Source organism: Mustela erminea, chromosome 10 (genome assembly GCF_009829155.1).
Source record: "Mustela erminea isolate mMusErm1 chromosome 10, mMusErm1.Pri, whole genome shotgun sequence".
NCBI lineage: Eukaryota > Metazoa > Chordata > Mammalia > Carnivora > Mustelidae > Mustela > Mustela erminea.
This window is the reverse complement of record NC_045623.1, coordinates 85,572,134-85,584,558: the sequence shown is the minus strand read 5'-3', so window position 1 is coordinate 85,584,558 and position 12,425 is coordinate 85,572,134. Positions and strand designations below refer to the sequence as shown.

Here is a 12,425-nt window from a genome sequence, read left to right as displayed (position 1 = left end):
TCCTCTATCCTCCAATGCATCCTTAGCACAGCTAAGGCAAGAGAGCTTAAATCCAGCTGGATGGACTCTGTTGGTAAGTACTGCAGGCAGCTAGGATTTCAGCTTTTCCATGCATCAACAGATTCAGCAGCAGACACCAGAGCTCCTGTCTTGGGATACTCTTGGCTTCAAGGAACAAACACTCAAGCAAGCTGAAGGCAATGGTTCTCAATGTGTGGTCCCAGATCCAGCAGCATCAGCACCATCCCAGTGGGATTCTGATGCAAACTAAAGTTTGAGAGCAGTTTTAAAAGGATTTGTTTCAAGATTAAAATGAGGGATTTTATGAGCATCCTGGGTGAGAAAATCAGCAGACCACCTGGAACTAAAAAGGAAGGACTGAGACTGTTCCTGATTTCTCACAGTCCCTGTCCATGTTCCTTGGCTTCTCTCCTCCAGTGTGAAGTTCTCCAGACATTCTTAGATTAGCTTTCTTCTGCCCATTCATCAGGCTCTAAGTGGTTGCCCCACCCCTGACCTGACCACTGCTTTGTCCTTCAGGTACTATCCTCCAAGGGAAAAGTCCTCTGTTTCTGTCCAGCAAAAGCTGGGTTCTCTGGGGTCACCTTGCACCTTGGGTCAGGCAGCAGAGGGCTCTGACCAAGAGGTTAGGCTGGGACGGTTGTGTTATTTGGAAGCTGGGGCTGGGTGATGGTATGGGGGACAGATCTCCTGAGAAGGGGCCCTGGAGAGGGCAGGAATATCGATCTGTACGTCTCTTATATCAAGAAAATCAAGACAGGAAATTTTACTGGAGCATGTATTGTATACCTCCGGGAGTTGCCAGAATCAATGGGGAGAGAATTGCAGGTGGCTGTAGGGTTTTCCAATAGTAGTGGAGCAAAAGCCTACTCAGTTGCATATACCCCAAAGAGCTGAACTTGAAAACAGATGTTCAAAAACTTGTACCCAAATGCAAACGAGCATAGGAGCCCTATTCACCATAGCCAAAAGATGGAAACACCCAAGTGTCCATCAGCTGATGAAGGGATATACATAGATTGGGATATCCTTATGATATGCATGATATGCACAGAGTGGGATATCCCATTAAAAGGAATGAGGTTATACATTCTACAGGATGGGTGAATATTGAAAATATTATGCCAGGTGAGACAAGACAGTCACGAAGGACATCTTATTGTATAATTCCATTTATGTATAAGATATCCAGAACAGACAAATCCATAGAGACAAAAAAGCAGAGCGGTAGTTTCCGAGGGGCTCGGCGGGGAGGAGGGGATGACCCATCATGGGTGCAGGTTTCCCTTCCCGGCACGGAAGAAGTTCCAAAACTCGATAGTGGTGATGGTTGCACAACACTGTGAATGTATTTAACACGAGTGACTCGTCCTTGAAATGAGAGGCTTTCTCTTCTGTGTATTTCACCACAATCTTTTTGAAAAAGTCTGTTTACTTAGTGTTTCTGGGGCTTCCGGAGGTGTACACGGCAGAGGGCCGGCGGGGCGATGGGGCTGCGGGATGCTCCCGGGGCCTCCTTGCGGGCGGCGGCGGCGGCGGGAGGCTGTCGGGGGAGGGGGGTTGTTCGTGGGTTCGCGGGTTCGCCGCGCGCCCAGAACTCCAGGGGCCCGCGGAGCGGCGGGAGGCGCAGAGGCGGTCGGGCGCCATTTGCAGCCCCGGGCGCCGGAGGCGGTGCTGGTGGCGGCGGCGGCGGCGCGCCGGCTCGGACGGGCTGGGGACCGTCACAAAGGCGGCGCGGGCGGCAGGCGATGGGGGCCCCGGTCTCGGGGCGGCGGTCAGCGGGGAGAGGCGGCCACCCGGCCAGCCCCTCCTGCGCGCCCGAGAGGGGCTGCGGGACAATGGACGCGCTGTAGCCGCCCGCGCCCGCCTCGCCGCCCGCCCGGTCCGGCGCGGCCCGACCGCGGAGCGGGGAAAGGCGGGAAGGCGCACGGAGCCTCCTGGCGGCGGCGGCGGGCAGGCGGCGCGGGGACGGCGCCCGGGGAGCCGTCGGGCACCGCGGACTCCGGGAGGCTCGGCGGCCGGTCGGGCTCGGGCTGCGCGGCGAGTGCCGGGGGCCTAGCGAAGGCGGAGACTGTCCCTCTGCTTGGTCTGGTGTGTCCGCTCTTGCCTGGGTCCGGGCTCTGCTCACGAGCGACGCTGCGCCCTTCCCAGCGCGGCGTATCAAATCGGACTCAGTTTCAGCTTAGTCAATATCTGTCTCATTATTGATGCTGTTCTCTTTGATTCTTGATGAAGATGATGTCCCACATGTTTAACCCACCTAGAGTGACACTTTTTCCATTTGTAATTGTAAAGTTAATTATAAAGGGAGGTACTTTGAAACGACAGAAATCACCCATTTCTCATCAAACCTTTTGATATTTTATTCATTTTTTTTTTTTTTTTATCCTCGGGAATCATAGTTTCCTGTTTTACCCATTGCTTTGGAATCTGTTGCTGTCATTTATTTTAATGCTCCAGTTGTTCCACATTTAGCTGGTGGAAGGACATTCAAGCCAGCTTTTGTGTCCCTTTGACCTGTCCCTATGGTTACTTGAACGCTTATTTTCTTCCACAAGATGTTCCAGGCTCTTCTTGTCTTTTAACCTTGACCCAGTCCTGGAATCTGATACTTCTCCAAGGAGCCTTGGTTCTTTTAGTGGAGTGCTGTTACTTAGAAACCAAGATCCGCATCCTGGATGTGCTCGTTGCTTTTATTATTTATTTATTTATTAAATTAGAAACTTTCAACTTTTTTTTTTTAAAGATTTTATTTATTTGACAGACAGAGATCACAAGTAGGCAGAGAGGCAGGCAGAGAGAGAGAGAGAAGCAGGCTCCCTGTTGAGCAGAGAGCCCCATGCAGGGCTTGATCCCAGCACCCTGAGATCATGACCTGAGCCCAAGGCAGAGGCTTAACCCACTGAGCCACCCAGGCACCCCATGCTTGTTGCTTTTAAAGTGTTGCTGCTTTCATGCTCTCTCCATGGACATTTCCATAGATTGTGTGATTGCTAGATTGACCTCTAGATATAGATAGACAGATACAGATGGGTATATACATAGACAACCGGAACCAGTACAACACCACAGGATTCATTCCATAGGCATACTGTGGAGATATTGTAGGTTCAGTTCTAGACCACTACAGTAAAGCAAATACCACAATAAAGCAAGTTAAATGAATGTTTTGGTTTCCTGTTGCATATAAAAATTTTTTTGTCTATGCTATGTTGTAGTCTTTTAAAAGTGTGCAATAGCATTATGTCTAAAAAATGTACAGTATTTTTATTGTTAAGAAATGCTAATTGTTGGGGCGCCTGGGTGGCTCAGTGGGTTAAGCCGCTGCCTTCGGCTCAGGTCATGATCCCAGCGTCCTGGGATCGAGTCCCACATCCGGCTCTCTGCTCAGCGGGGAGCCTGCTTCCTCCTCTCTCTCTGCCTGCCTCTCCGTCTACTTGTGATTTCTGTCTGTCAAATAAATAAATAAAATCTTTAAAAAAAAAAAAAAAAAGAAATGCTAATTGTCATCTGGTCTTTCAGCAAGTCTAATCACTAATCACAGATCACCATAAGAAATATAATAATGAGGGCGCCTGTGTGGCTCAGTGGGTTAAGCCGCTGCCCTCAGCTCAGGTCATGATCCCAGGGTCCTGGGATCCGGTCCCGCATCGGGCTCTCTGCTCAGCGGGGAGCCTGCTTCCTCCTCTCTCTGTCTGCCTCTCTGCCTGCTTGTGATCTCTCTCTGTCAAATAAATAAATAAAATTTAAAAAAAATAAAAAAGAAATATAATAATGAAAGTCTGAAATATCGCAGGAATTACCAAAATGTGCCATAGAGACATGAAGTAAGGAAATGCTGTTGGAAAATCAGTGGAATAGACTCAAAGCAGCATTGCCACAAACCTTCAATTTGTAACGAATGCAGTATCTGGGAAGCATGGTAAAGCTGAACACAATAAACCGATGTATGCCTGTAATTTTCTCCTTCTTCGTGAATTTTCATATCTATGCTGTTGAGGTGAACACTACCATATCTATTCTTTCAAAAATTTTATTTCCATCGCTAAAGTAAAAATAATCCCTTCCCTAAAATTTGAAACTACTAAAAAGAAAGAAAAATCCATCATAATTCTGCATAAAAATACAACCACATTTTGTAGATTTACTTTCAGCCTTTCCTCCCTCCCTCCCTCTTTCCCTCTCTCTCTCTTTCTTTCTTCTTTCCTCCCCTTCCCTCCCCTTCTTTCCCCTTTCTTCCTTTTTTTACTGCATGATTTTCTTTCCCTTTTTTAAAAAGGGGCTCGATCTCATAACCCTGAGATCATAACCTGAACCAAAACCAAGAGTCAGACACGCAACAGACTGAGCCACCCAGGCACCCCTACTTTCAGCCTCTTCTTTATGTGTCAGTCTCCTTTTTTGAGTTATGGGAAATCATACTGTAAATACAATTCTGCACCCTGGTTTTTTTCCACTCAATTTTGTATGGTTAGGCAAATCACAGCCCATAGGTCAAACCTGGTTCGCTGCCTAAAAACCACTAAAATTGGTTTTTAAATTTTTATTTTTTTTTAAAGATTTTATTTATTTATTTGACAGAGAACACAAGTAGGCAGAGAGGCAGGCAGAGAGAGAGGAGGAAGCAGGCTCCCTGCTGAGCAGAGAGCCCGATGCGGGACTCAATCCCAGGACCCTGAGATCATGACCTGAGCCGAAGGCAGCAGCTTAACCCACTGAGCCACCCAGGCGCCCTAAATTTTTATTTTTATTAAAAAATTTTAAAGTAAACTCTATCCCCAGTGGAAGGCTCTAACTCACAACTTTGAGATCAAGAGTAACACGTTCTATCCACTGAGCCATCCAGGCGCCCCAGAAATTGGTTTTTCCATTTTAAATGGTTGAAACAAAAATTAAGAGAAAAATATCTTGTGACATGTGAAAATTATATGAAATTCATAAATAAAGGCGTCCATAAATTCTCATTGGAACACAGTCATGCGTATTCATTTATATGTTCTCTATAGCTACTTTTTGCTGCAACAGTAGAGTTAAATAGTTGTAAAAGAGACTGTATTGCCTACAAAGCATATTATTTGGCCCTTTCCAGAAGTTTGCCAACCCCTGAAATATTGTATCTTAATCACATTATTAAATTGGCTGCTAAATCTGTGCTTTGAAACATTGTGGGCGTGACAATAATACTTAGAACGTTTTAGGTGCTTAATAAAGGAATTTCTTCTGAAGAATCCAGGAAGGGAAGGGACCATGAGGAAGAAGAGTAAGAGGCAAAGGGATGGTTTTTGGAGATTCTGTTTTTAGGTAGTTGCAGAATTTATTATTTCCAACCAGTCGAAAATGTGTCTTTTCACTAGTGATTAAAAAGAAAGATGTCTTCCATTAATCTTTCATGGCTAAAATAATAGCTTTTTAAAATGCCCTTTTAAAAAATTATTGGTGGCCAAAATAATCTTGTTGCTACCAAGTTAGTAATATATCTAATTTTAGCTAGCCTTTCCTGTTAGCTTTGCAGAAACTTTGGTGAGTTTTTAAAATGGCTCCATAGCAAATGTGGGAAGCTTGTAGGGAGCTGAAGAGACCTCTCCTACCTTTGTCCTCCATACCCTGCCAACTCCCATCGATGTGGTCTGAGCAGCGATAAATGCTGACATACCACCTATTTACATCTCTTTGACCAAAAAAGTCATGAGTTTATTATTTTTATTACTTATGCCTATAGTTTCTGAAAGTGGCAAGAAATTATTTTAATCCTTTAACCATCGAGAGATAGGTCTTTGGACTTTGTCCTTGAATCTGGGTGGACTTGTGACTGCTACACCCTGGTGTATGGCAGAAGTGACGTGTGATTTCTAAGGCTAGGAGAGGCCATGCACTTTCCCTCCAGATGTCTGGGAATGCTGATTCTTGGGACATGCTCTGGGTTTGCTGCTCCACGGAACCCAGCCCTGTGCTGTGGAAAGTCAAGCCACGTGGATAGGCCATGTGTAGGTGCTCTGAATGACAGTTCCAGATGAGCCCAGCCTTCAGCCTTTCCAGCCCAGGCTCAGCCATGTGAGTGAAGAAGCCACTCTAGACTGATTCCTGCAGCCCAGCCCTTCTGGCTTCTAGCTGTTAGTCACCTGCGGAAGCTCAGGATAGGGTGGAGCAGAGAAGAGCAGCCCCCACTGTGCTCTTTCAGCATTCCTGCTGCTCGGGTGCCTGGGTACTCGGTTGTTTAAGCAACTGCCTTTGGCTCAGGTCATGATCCTGGAGTCCCTGGGATGGAGTCCCTGGGATGGAGTCCCATCTGGGACTCCCTGCTCAGTGGGGAGTCTGCTTCTCTCTCTGACCCTCCCACCTCTCATTCTCTCTCTCTCTCTCTCTCTCATTTTCTTTCTCTCAAATAAATAAAATCTTAAAAAAAAAAAAAAAGAGGGTGCCTGGGTGGCTCAGTGGGTTAAGCCTCTGCCTTCGGCTCAGGTCATGATCTCAGGGTCCTGGGATCGAGTCCCGTATCGGGCTCTCTGCTTAGCGGGGAGCCTGCTTCTCCCTTTCTCTCTGCCTGCCTCTCTGCCTGCTTGTGATCTCTCTCCATCAAATAAATAAATAAAATCTTTAAAAAAAAAAGAATTCCTGATGTACAGAATCAACATAATAAAGTGAGTTCTTAAGAAGATTTCATTCATTCATTCATTCATTCAGCGAGTTGTAGGGGTAGGAAGGGGCAGAGGGAGAAGGAAAGAGAATCTCAAGCAGACTCCATGCTGAGTGCATGCAGAGCTTGATCCCAGGACCCTGAGATCATGACCCGAGCCAAAATCAAAGTTGGTGGCTCAACTGACTGAGCTTCCCAGGTGCTCTGAAAGTGATTGTTTTATACCAGAACCTTTGAGATGGGTGTTGTCTAGTGATAGTAACTGAAACACCACGCTCTGAATAACGACTCTTATACATGGTAAATAACTATAAACAATAAAAGCCACGAGAGCAGAAGGATGATTAAGGGTACAGGTAGTTAGTATAACTGAATATTAAATATAGTGCTGGTTTTCTAGCAGCCAAATGTAGAAGCATAAGGTTGCTAAATGTCACAGTTCTTGCTGTATCATAATAGGAGAGATGACTATTTGTCAGGAGACAAGAAGTATGTCTGGCACTAAACTCTAATTGGAATTTGTTAAACAGTTTGTTCTATAAGGGGAGATTGAAAAATATAATGGGCAACTTGTTTATCAGGAGTTTTGTAGGATTCACAAGGGCTGTTTCAAATACGGACCATCAATAATATCTAGGTACACAACCCCTAATCATAAGCTCATATTGTTGGGGTGCCTGGGTGGCTCAGTGGGTTAAGCCTCTGCCTTCGGCTCAGGTCATGATCTCAAGGTCCTGGGATTGAGTCCCACATCAGGCTCACTGCTCGGCAGGGAGCCTGCTCCCCCTCCTCTCTCTGTCTCCCTCTCTGCCTACTTGTGATCTCTGTCTGTCAAATAAATAAAATCTTCAAAAAAAAAAATAAGTTCATATTGTCTAAGTGTGTAACTTGATTCAGAGACAGAGCTTACAAAACTCTAGAGAAATAAATCATTAGCACATTCTGTTGGCAATCATATCAACCCAAGTTTCAGCAAGGTCTTTTCAGCAGCCAATAAATTAAAAACCATGTTTTCTGGTGAATAACTGGATGGCAGGAATTCTGTGATGTGGATTGAAGGTGGTCCCTTGCATGTTTTAAAACACACAAAAAGAAGATGGCAATGCCCTTGAGCACCTCAGCAGGGAGGGGGCAGGACAAAAGCTTTCTTAAAAATATAATCTTGGGCCCCTGGGTGGCTCAGTTGGTTAAGCAATTGCCTTCGGCTCAGGTGATGATCCTGGAGTCCAAGGATTGAGTCCCACATCGAGCTCCCTGCTCGGCAGGGAGTCTGCTTCTTCCACTGACCTCTCTCCTCTCATGCTCTCTCTCTCTCTCATTCTCCCTCTCTCTTAAATAAATAAATAAAATCTTAAAAAAAAAATCTTGAGGGGCGCCTCAGTGGCTCGGTGGGTTAAAGCCTCTGCCTTCGGCTCAGGTCATGATCCCAGGGTCCTGGGATTGAGCCCCACATTGGGCTCTGCTCGGCGGGGAACCTGCTTCCCCACCTCCCCTCTCTACCTGCCTCCCTGCCTACTTGTGATCTCTGTCTGTCAAATAAATAAATGAAATCTTTTTTAAAAAATCTTGAAAACTCATCAGAAACAATTCAGTTTTTGGAGATGAGCAAAAGATTTGAACTTCAGCAAAGAAGATACATGGATGGCAAAGAAGCACAGGAAAATATATTCTAGCATTAGTCCTGAGGTAAATGCAAATTAAAATCACAATGCCAAGTAGAACCACACCACACACCTCTTAGAAAGGCTAAAACCAAAACCAAAAACCAAAAACCAAACAAAACCTGGTAATACCAAGCACTGGCAAGGATACAGAGCACGGGAACTGTTGTATGATGCTGGTGGGAATACAAAATAGTACAGCTTCTTTAGAAAATAGGTTGGCAGTATTTTGTAAAGCAGAAAGCACACTGAGCATATAAACCAGAAATAATCCCATATATTTACTCCTAAGTGAATTCTCCTAAATATTTACCTAAGAGAAATGAAAATTGATGTTCAAACAAAAATCCATATGTGAATGTTTCTAGCGGTGCTTTTTCAGAAATGCCCCAAACTGGAATCAATCCAAATGGTCTTTGTCTGATGGATATATTAGACAATACCCATTGTCTAATATACAATGGAATATTTCTCAGCGATAAAAAAGGAAGGACCTACTGTTGCATGCAACAGTATGGGTGAATCTCAAATGCATTGTGTTGAGAGAAACCAGACCCAAAAAATTGCACCTAATGGCTAAAATGGTAAATTTTATGTTATATACATATTTTCTCTCTCTCTCTCTCTCTCTCTCTCACACACACACACACACACACACACACACACACACACTACATATTGTAGGATTCCATTTGTATCTCATTCCGGAAAAACACAGCTAGAAGAACAGAGAATAAACTAGTGGTTGCCAGGAGATGGGGGTTGGGGAGGAAGGTTAATGACTAAGGTTGAGCATAAGGGAGTTTCTTGGTGGGGTGAGAGAGTTGTTAAGTCTCTTGATTGTGACATGGCTCTATGCCTTTGTCAAGACTCCTACAGCTATACACCAAAAAGTGAATTTTACTGCATGTTAATTAAAAAATAACAGTTTTAAATTTCTAATAGCCTCACTTAAAAAGAAGAAGGATTAAATATTTTTTAAGCTTTTATTTATTTATTTATTTATTTGACAGACAGAGATCACAAGTAAGCAGAGGCAGGCAGAGGGAGGGGGGAAGCAGGCTCCCCGCTGAGCAGAGAACCCAATGTGGGGCTTGATCCCAGGACCCTGAGATCATGACCTGAGCCGCAGGCAGAGTCTTAACCCACTGAGCCACCCAGGTGCCCCCAAAAGGATTAAATATTATCAATACTAAAATTAATATAATTAATTTAATATTTTATTTAACTCAGGATGTTCAAAATACAATCTCAACAAGTAATCAATAGAAAAAATACTAATAATTTTTAGAAAAAAATAATAATTTTACATTCTTTGTATTAAGTCTCAGGAATACGGTATGTGCCTGGTGCTTACAAGCCATCTTAATTGGGACTGGCCACATTTCAAGCGCTCCGTAGCCACATGTGGCTAGAGACCATCAATGTGGACAGTTTGGGTCTTGATCTTTTTTTCTTTTTTTTTTTAAGATTTCATTTTTAAGTAATCTCTACACCCAACATGGGAGTTGAACTCATAACCCTGAATTGAATGCCACATGCTCTTCCAACTGATCCAGCCAGGTGCCCTTGGATCTGGAAAAAAAAAAAAAAAAAAAAAAAAAATTAAGGGAGGTGTTTCCAGCCTTGAGCAGCTATCATCAAATATATGTTTCCACTATTTCCACCAAGAAGAATATACTATTTAACACGGTCAGATGTTTAAAACTTCTTAACAATCATAATGGAAAGTTAAACGTAAAGTTAAAAATATTAACTCAAGGGAGGCCTATTTTGGCTAATGCAGCCAAACTGGCATCATCTTCAAAGTGACCTCACCCTCTCACTTGCGTCTTCTGGAATACTCCCTGAAAATGCCATTCCTTTTCATGTTGTAGTTGTTTGCGTTTTCGTTTGTTCCTTATCTCTTTCTCACTCCACACACCCATGTACGTACACTTCTCCACCCTGGCGAAAACTTACTCTTCCTTTACGACCCAGTCCCGGGGGACTGCCTCTCCTCCCCCTCTCCCCCTGCCCTGCTCCATGAGGACAGGAAGCCCACCTTGTTTTTTTGCATCGTGGGGCCTCAACAATGTTCTTTCTTCTAATGTTGACTGAGTCCCTCTCAGCGCTGGGGATACCTGGGTGAAAGAGATCCAGCCCTGCCCACAGGGATCTTGTGCCCACAGGGAACAACAGACAAAGAGGCACTTTACCTACTACAGTTTGCTGAGCACTGAAGCACAGTGCTGTGGGGAAAGCCAACTTTCCCAGCACAACCCCAGAGGTCGTCAGTCCCTCTCCTTTTTCCTTGAAGAGGTCCCTGTGGATATCAGGGCCTTCCTGTGAGGCTCCTCAGCCTCTGCCAGCTGTTGGCTGAGTTTTATTGGATTGGTGGGGGGGGGGGTATCACTGTGGAGGTCACTGGGAGAGTGACCACAGATATTAGACCACTCTGTCTTTTTCCCCCTATGCTAACATTGTAACGTGGGTATACCCACAGCGGACTCATTCCTTGGTGAAAACTCCCCAGCAGCCACCTCTCTCGGAAACCCCTGCCTGCACCCCTCTAAAGAAACAATTATCCCACAGTAGAGCCCAGGGGGCCTTGACCTTGGGTGAGCAGCCTCCTGGGCCAATCCTCTAGGGCCTGAGCCTGTCAACGTGTACACAGGAGTCAGACATCTGGAGGGGAACTGAGAAGGGAGGGGAGGGGAAATCAGAGGAGACCGCAAGGCTAACTGCACATACTCCATTTCTAGCTTCTAAGGCAGAAAGGACATTTCCAAAAGAGGGAGGAAGCCGTGTTGGTGACAGCGCTGGTGGCTGGCGAGGGTACTGATCCCGCCCCTTTACCAGTCCCAGGATGATCTGTGTTTGAACACCTCTGGTTTTCAACTGCAAATAAATCTGCAGAACTTTAAAAATCTCTTAAGTCCGTATGATGTGTCAGACTAAAATAATGAGGTTGACCTGAGTTAGGGAATGAGTTTCGATGATAATTGGGAGGAAGAAAAGAAAATCACGGAAGGGAGGAGGGTTTGGGGGAGGCAGGAGAATGGGAGAACTTGAGTGTGAAGACAATATCTAACTTTGTGGGTTTTACTGACTCTTTGCATCAGCGAATAGATTTTAACTTGTTTCTTAAAATTTCATTGATGACCGGTTGATAGGTGACAAATGAATCTGCTCCCCAGAAAAAGATGATTTTCCCTCCTCTGAATTCTCACAGGCTTTTTGGTCAACAATGCTTGTCCAATGCCTATTTGCCAGGTCTTGCGCCAGGTTCAAAAGCTTTTAAATGTTTTACATCTGGCCTATTTCATATTATGGGTGAGCAAAAGTTCATGAATTTATTTTTTTAAACATTTTATTTATTTACTTATTTGACAGAGTGAGAAAGAGAGATTGAGAGCACAAGCAAGGGGTCCATCAGGCAGAAACAGAGGGAGAAGCAGGCTCCCTGCCAAGCAATGATCCCAGGACCCTGGCATCCTGACCTGAGTTGAAGGCAAGTGCTTAACCAACGGAGCCACCCAGGTGCCCCCAAAGTTCATGAATTTAAAAAATACCCCACAAGAAGAGCTGGTTTCTCTTCTGCTGGATGGTGAGCTACTTCTGCAAGGACTGAGCTTCTTTTGAGCCAAGGAAGTCCCTGAAAATATTCCAGGCATCTCTGCAGCACTAAGTTTCTAGCTCAGTTCCTGGCATACAGGAGGTGCTTACTCAGTGTTTGTTGAGTGACTAAAAGACCTACCCATGCGCACCACCATGGAGCTAAGAAGGGTGATATGGCGGACAGAGAGAAATGTACCACAGAGATTCCCCTTCGTGAAAGAACCTGCTGACAGCTTCCAACTATTCGTGCCTTCAGCTGCTTCAGCTTTCAAGAAGCCTGGCCGAAACATGGGACTCCTCTCCTTGGCAATGTCTGCTTCAGAGATTCCCAGTGCATCCCCTTCCTTTCCTTCACATGTGTTACTCCCCATCAGTCCTCTTATATTCCCAACTCTGTCTCAGCATCTGCTTCCTAGAAAACCCAACCTATGCTAACAGGACTTTAGTCTTAAATCCATTCGTTATAGGGGCACCCCGGTGGCTCAGTTGGTCATGCATTTGCCTCCGGC

The 12,425-nt window shown here is 45.0% G+C and overlaps 1 protein-coding gene across 1 annotated transcript; it reads right to left on the bottom strand.

Moving 5' to 3' along the window:
* Window positions 1-1,456: 1,456 nt before the first annotated feature.
* Window positions 1,457-10,244, bottom strand: LOC116568229 (basic proline-rich protein-like). The gene is made up of 2 exons (XM_032303747.1): window positions 10,143-10,244; window positions 1,457-2,164 (listed from the first exon to the last, which is right to left on the bottom strand). Exons 1-2 carry the CDS (start codon window positions 10,242-10,244, stop codon window positions 1,457-1,459), a joined length of 810 nt encoding a protein of 269 aa, XP_032159638.1.
* Window positions 10,245-12,425: the final 2,181 nt, after the last annotated feature.

What these genes read in the sequence shown, in the direction of transcription:
- LOC116568229 (XM_032303747.1), bottom strand. Translation starts at nt 10,244, where the DNA reads ATGGGTGTGTGGAGTGAGAAAGAGATAAGGAACAAACGAAAACGCAAA. An exon ending in GAGTATTCCAGAAGACGCAA is followed by an intron (nt 2,165 to 10,142) that starts GTGAGAGGGTGA and finishes CGCGCTGGGAAG; the next exon opens with GGCGCAGCGTCGCTCGTGAG.